This window comes from Eurosta solidaginis, chromosome 3 (genome assembly GCF_040869045.1).
Source record: "Eurosta solidaginis isolate ZX-2024a chromosome 3, ASM4086904v1, whole genome shotgun sequence".
In the NCBI taxonomy this organism is placed as follows: Eukaryota; Metazoa; Arthropoda; class Insecta; order Diptera; family Tephritidae; genus Eurosta; species Eurosta solidaginis.
The window spans coordinates 193,232,317-193,239,637 of NC_090321.1; the positions used below are offsets into that span (position 1 = coordinate 193,232,317).

The following is a 7,321-nucleotide window of genomic DNA, read 5'->3' on the forward strand; positions in this document are numbered from 1 at the left end:
GTAAGTCTACAGAAGAGCTCTGGACCACGGAACGCTGTTTAAGCACCCTGATTGGCTAGGTAGGCTGCCTGTTCATTGCTTTCATGTCCCTAATGCCTGGGAGCTCATCCTAACAAAACCTTGTTTTTGGCTCCTAGTCAATTAAGGACTCCAATGCATTCACTCAATAGCTTAGAAGTTATTGTGTAACGCTGCAAATCACGTAAGATCAGCATATATTTCCCAAAGGTTTCTGTCCTCAAAATTCTGTAAGTTTCCAAGTGTGGGGGCCATTGCATCACGTAGTTGCCATACGGTATTTGAAATGAATTTTCTTCTTACTTTCATACGTCATGCCGATGTTTTCGCCGCTTAGCTCATAGAAATTTGCAAGTCGTAGGGCGGCGAGTGCTGCCTCTTTTTTTTATTAGAATTGGCACTAAGTACATAGGAGGCTATCTCATATTGTTGTTGTTGTTGTAGCAATTAACACTCCCCGAAGGCCTTGGGAAGTGTTATCGATGTTGATGGTTATTTGCCGGATACAGATCCAGTACTTTACGGTAACAAGCACCATTAAAGGACTACCCCGACCATATCGTGAACGATTTGGTAAGACCACATTAAACCTTCTAGGCTATCCCGCCCTCCCAGCCCCTAGATCTATGAGGAACTTGGGGTCGCCAGAGCCTCGGCTGTTAAAGAAAGAGCATTCACCACGGGAAGGTGAGGTTGACAATTGCGTTGGTGAAGCTACATATATATTGCGCTGGCAACCCCTTGAAAGGGTTGCGCTACACAACCCCTTGGATCAGGGACTATCTCATCGCACCCGTTATTCCAATACAAACGTCAATGCAATTTGCTTAATTTTATTGTTGCTGTTCTTTGCATGGTCTTCGGCCACTATTCAAAATCGGATTTTGGTGCTACCCAGGGATGGTTCTAACATCAATAGTTTTCTTCTCCGTGTAACAGGCTCTAGTGGTTAGGATTGATAGACGGTCGTTTGGTATCACACCACTTGTTTATGATTGGCAAGGCTTGTTACATGCAATTGGATGTTGTTTCCTCGTGCATCCCTGTGATGCAGACTACTAAGTCATCTGCATATTCTTGTGTATCAAATCCATTCGATTTCAGTAACTGAAGGAGGTCATATATGACTAGTGTCCACAAGAGAGGAGAGAGTACACCGCTTCGGGGCATTCCCTAGAAGTCACAATTGACTCAGTTGTCCCCTCCCAGCTCAAGGCAGATTTTTCACCTCTCTTTATAACTTTGCCAATTATAGCTTGATAGATTGATGTGTCGTGCTATCGAAAGCCCCTGTAATGTCAATACAAGCGCAGAGGGCTAATGTGCTGATTAGAAATTTTCTTCATGCCCTTTAGAAGAAACGAACTGGAACTAATTGGTTGATACAACGAGGACAGTTGAGTGGGCTTCCCAGGCTATGGTATTATAACTATTTTAGTGAAATTCCGCTTATTCCAAATCTTTTGCTAAAGTTCGAATCGCTAAACTGTTGAATAAATAACTCCAATATTCACTAATGCAAAATGGTCTTTATTGGACTACTTTGAGAGTACTTCACAAGAAATATTACTTCACAACTACTTGCGTGTTTAAATCAAACTGCTTAGTCATGCCTCAGCTTGTGCTGCTTTTATACTCTCGGTTTCCTCGTTCACCCATTTCTCCTAAGGTGTAGTAATTTCGTGAACTTCATGCTTGTTTACCAGCTATATACATGTATATTTGTAGTTTGTATCCATATGCGTGTGTATATGTGAGTACTAATTCGGCTGATGATGACATGCGTTTGTGAGTATCTCTCTGCTGCCTTGTATGTATGTGTGTACATGATGATTGATTTGTTTACGTACATACGAGTGGCCGTTTAGTATCGGCTTAGTGATGATAGTATCGCTTAGTGATGATAATATTCGTCACATTATAGATACTAAGCACTTTCAACTGCAAATATCTTTAGGACTAGAATCAATTTAGAAATTCTAACACAGGACTCAGATTCAGCGTACGGAAGGCCTTTAGAAAAGTATAGGCTCATTTGGGGGTAAGAAATGTTATATACTCTGAACTCTCTTCCCTCCTTCCTCTTATTTTTATTCACTTTCCGCTCTCCCTCACGCTTTCCGAAGTTCAATGCTCCAACATGAATACTTCCACAGACAGTCAGTAGAAAATATGGAATTACCAATTCCTAATATACATATGTATGTATCTACATGACATTTCCAAGTTCAAGGCCCGAGCAAAACAACATCAAAATTTAGAAACAAGTATTTTCGATTAGAAAAAAAGTTTTTCTAGCGGGGTCGCACTCGATAGTGATTTGGCAAACGCTCCGAGTGTGTATCTGCCATGAAAATCTTAGCAGTGAAAACTCATCTGCCTTGCAGGTGACGTTCGGAGTCGGGAACATGGATGTATGTAGGTCCCGTCTTGCCAATTTTTAGGAAAAACTAAAAGAAGCACGACGGACATTGGAGGAAAAGCTCGACCCAAAATATCTTCGGAGGTTAGAGCGCCTGGCATATGTATATTTTTTAGTGTTGTGCCGGAATTGCTAATATTACACACAATATATTTATTATTTTTATGTTAAATTAGCAGGATATGCTAAAATATAATTAAAAACTTTTAAAACTATGCAAATGCTCAAATTAATTTTTTTTTAATTAAATTTTTTTTTATTATTTTCTTGTTTTCAGCTACTGCAGCATGACATACATTGCTGATCAGCTATTTCCGCCCATACGCGACGATGAGGGTGATGTAGAGTATTCCAACTTTAACTATTGGCGTGATCCTATACCTGTTTTAGATTTAGTTTTGGATAACGCCGACACGGATGTAAAAACTAGCAACAACACCGAAGTAAATGCAATGGTGCAAAAGGGTTTATCGACCATTCTTGAAAACTAACAAATGTAAAGGGAATTTATTAAATTAACCACAGCTAATACTCTAAAAAAAAACAAAAACAAAAAGCCAGAAAAGCTATATACAAATACTAATTGAAGAAAATCATACCAAAGTAGTATAAACGAAATTGTAATTGGTTTTTTATAATTTATGAAAGAGTATATACAAATGTGCTAGAGTTTCGCTTAAGCCTGTCAAGTTTAGAGATAAGCTAATTTTGTGAGTTTATTCAAATTAACTTACATGCAATGCAATCGACGCCTAACCGGCCCTATCTTGGTATCCAGTTCGAAAAAGTCCTGTCTCCGAATTCGCTTGTGAAATTTATAATGAGATAGAGTTTTTCAAACCAATTTTGATATACGACGTCTCTTAAAAGTTTACTGTGGAAGGACGTTTTCGAAATGGCAACCGAAATAGGATGATACTTCACGCAGTGGTCTACACTACATGTGCCGACCCTTGCGCGCAATTTTGGCGTTACCAACAAAATTATCAATTTAAATTTGAAGGGTTTAAAAATCAACTCATAAAATATCACAAGCAACACGAACTACAAAACTGCATACTCAAATTTTTTTTTTAACTTTTCGAGTTTTTTTTTCGAAATTGGTATGCTTAGTTAGCGCGGTATCCACATTATAAGAAAACGCTCAAGAAATATTGTTGCGAAAATATTTCTTGTGTGAAAAAAAGCCAAATTTGACATTTACTTTATCTCTCTGTTCTCTATAAAGCGGCGTCATTTCCCTGCAAGACACGAAGGTCAGGTTCAGCAATGCATTTGAAGGAAATTTGTTAAAATTAACATTTTCGAATTGCACTTAAATTAAAGAGAATACACTAAACAATAGAAAAAGTTCACTTGTGCTCCGATAAAAATGCAAATTCCATTCAAAAAACTCATAAATAAAGTCACTGTTTCATTTCTTGTGATGTGGATACCACGCTCATACAATTTATCAAATTGTTGCCCGAAATTCACGACAACAAATAAAAGAAGAAAATATCTGATAAAATTCTTTGACATTTTGCTTTTCGATTTTATTTTTTTGGAAAACGTTTTTGAATTTTTTTTTATAGTTTTCATTATACAACTCATTGCAATTTTTTCTGAAATTAATAAAAAAAAATGCAAAAGTAAAATTAGTTGTTTTATAATACAACTTTTTAAATTTTTTTAATTTTTTATTGTTTTCGAAAACGTTTTTGAAATTAGTTTGCATAGCTTTCGTTATACAATTCATTAATTAATTATTATTTTTTCTGTAATTGACGGGAATAAATAAAAGAAGAAAATAAATCAAAAATTTGCTAATATTTTTTGCTTCTCGAGTTTTCGCATATGTGACCTGGAATCATGAAAGGGACCTATTGTGCGAAAATACCGTTCTTCACTTTTTGAGTGATTCTTATAGGAAATTTAACTCTCTTTCCAATGGAACAAAACGCAGTTTCCAATCTTTCTTAGTTTTTTCACATAAAGCGTTTAAAGACAAATCAGACCACAAATACGATTTTTTGTTATTACAAAATTCGTTCACAACGGCCGGCCGCTACACATAATCAAGCTAAACAAAAACTTTAAACCCGTTTTGCTCGAAAACTTGTTTTCGCACAATAGATCCCTTTCATGATTCCCGGTCACATAGTATATGTAATTCTATATTTGTAATTCTATATTGCTACTACAGGCAGAGGGTACACTCACAAACATCAGAGTGCCGATATATGTATTGCTATTTTTTAGGTCGCCCTTTTTTGATTTCGAATTCAAAACTCATTGTACTAGCAATATAGGAGTATTACATGTATGAGTTTTCGTTATACAATGTACCAGATTTTTTCTAAAATTAATAAAAATAAACAAACAAAAAATAACTGAGACGAACGACAACTTAACTTTTTAACTCAGAGTTATTTAAAAAAAAATTTTCTAAAATATATGAGTTAAACCCCTCGTGTCAGGTTAACTTAAAAAGATAACTTGTCGTTCTGCAAATGGGCCTAATACTCGAGAGCGTTTTTGATATTGATCTGCATAGTTTTCGTTATACAATTATTGTTTTCCAAATTAAAGAAATTAAATAAAAGTATAAGTGATGAAATCATGTTATTTCCGTATCTCCTGTTCAATATCCAAATTCAGCGAATTTTAATAAACAATTTTACATTTCTATTTTTTTTTTGAATTTCCTAAAAACTAGTTTTTCTAATAAAGTTTTAATTTTGTTGGTTACTCTAAAATTGCTGTGAAGCCTCGTTCATATACATCTTAAAAGGGATGGTAATTTCAAACAATATTAATGAGCTTGCAGTAGAACGAAATTTGGTGATCGCTTTTGGACCAGCCCCAAATTCCAAAAATCTCTAAAACTATATTGAATGCGCAAAAAATATGCAGCATTTAATATCATACGGTGACAAAAAATTGCAGTCTAAGGCCGCTTAAGCTGAGATGAGTAGCAAAATTTTATGATATCGAACTAAGGCCCGGTTTTTCAGTAGTTGGTTAAGCTAAGCTTAAACTAAGTTTGCTTAAACTCTAGTCAAATTTAAACTGAGCAGTTTTTTAGTCACAGTTTAAGGTCGCCTTTGGGGTATGCTTTTTTGTGCGGCAACATTGGTTTTTTTTTATTATCTATATAATATATAGATACGGCAACAGCTGGATTTTGTTTACCCAGCAAACATGGAAGAAAATTCTCCAGCGAAATTATATCTATAGTTCCGGAAGTGATACCGAATTTCATTCTCTATTCAACCTTTGAGACATTTTGTAAAATTAAATGTTTTCGAGTTGATCTCCGCTGCCATTAATATTTTGCAATTAATATCCTAATTTCGAGAGATTTTGAGAAATGTGCAGTTCTCAAATGAACATTCAACACATTTCTCCAGTTGATATGCTACATTGAATATCGAGTTGAGGTGGAGTTGAAACAAATCTCCAAGGTGGTACCACCAAAACCAACAGCCGTTTATTGTGAGAAATGAACACCTGGTTGATAGCAGTAATGAAGCGTAAGAAATCAAAATAAATTATATAGGCGGCCGCCGTGGTGTGATGGTAGCGTGCTCCGCCTACCACACCGAGGACCCTGGGTTCAGGCCCCGGGCAAAGCATTATCAAAATTTTAGAAACAAGGTTTTTCAATTAGTATAAAGTTTTTCTATGCAGGGTTGCCCCTCGGCAGTGTTTGGCTTGTATTTCTGTCATGAAAAGCTCTCAGTGAAAACTCATCTGCCTTGCAGATGCCGTTCGGAGTCGGCATAAACAAGTAGGTCCCGTCCCGCCAATTTGTAGGAAAAATAAAAGTAGCACGACACAAATTGGAAGAGAAGCTCGGCCTAAAATCTCTTCGGACGTTAGCGTGTCACATTTATTTATTTTTTTAAATTATAGATATTTCATTTTATTTTCGTGAAAATGTATGGAATCTTATGGAGCGGTTTTTTTTTTAACTGACAAACTGAGTTGAACTTGTAATGAAAAACTGGGCCTAAGTGGCAAGTCAACTTTAACTGGAGTTTAAACTCGCAATGAAAAAGCTGGCACAACTCCTATACTTTTTCATAGGACTTAGGCTGCTTTGCTTATGACCACAATGTATGCGCATGCTTTTCTATGCGTTTGATACTGGTTTAGTGTTTTTTGGCGATGGAGTTTTAGCATCTGGTCTTGGGGCAGATAAAGTTAATGATATGTATTTAGAGATTAATGCCCGGGTTTTCAGTGCCAGTTTAAACTCCAGTTGAAGTTTACTCGAGTGTAACCCTGCTATTGCGGCCGCATAAGCTGAGATGAGCAGTAAAGTTGTATGTTATCGAACAAAGTGGCAAGGTTAAACTCTAGTCAAATTTAACTGGAATTTAAACTCGCACTAAAAAACCGGGTAAATATATTCTTGTAGCTTTGAATTAATTTGCGCTTTTGCTCGTTTGTTAACTTTGGTGAATACCCTTAATATTAACCGTAAACATGTAAAAGCTTTGAACAAGTTTCATATGCAAAAACGAAAGAAATATAAATAAAAATTTAGTTTGTATGAATTAAGCGGGGATTGCCCTCATTGCTTTAAATGAAACATTGCTTTTATGAAAACATTTATTTTGGAGCAATTTTTAATTTATAATTTATTTAATAATTTGGGAAAAATGTAAACAACGTGACATCAGGACTGACAAGGCGACAGCTGTTTCGATTATACCTTGTAAATCTCTTCAAAGCCATTTCTCCCGGGAGTGGGTTAGGTTAGGTTGAGCTGGCCGGTCCATGAGGACATCACTTAGACTGAATAAGTCCGTAGTGTTACCAGAAGTTTGCTTTAATGATCAAACTGAAAAACCCTATCAAAAACCAGGACCTATGTTATAAAATAACTCCGTC

At 35.9% G+C, this 7,321-nt stretch overlaps 1 protein-coding gene across 3 annotated transcripts in view; it reads left to right on the top strand.

Annotated features, from left to right (window-relative positions):
- Lpin (phosphatidate phosphatase LPIN) overlaps window positions 1-7,019 on the top strand; it is a 100,367-nt gene extending 93,348 nt beyond the window's left edge. For 2 of the 3 annotated variants that reach the window (XM_067774388.1, XM_067774390.1), the window contains one exon: window positions 2,718-7,019. In XM_067774388.1, coding sequence (XP_067630489.1) covers window positions 2,718-2,931 — 214 coding nt within the window. In that variant the 3' untranslated portion in view covers window positions 2,932-7,019. The remainder of the gene's footprint in view (window positions 1-2,717) is intronic. The other variant, XM_067774386.1, reaches the window with a different exon arrangement.
- Window positions 7,020-7,321: the final 302 nt, after the last annotated feature.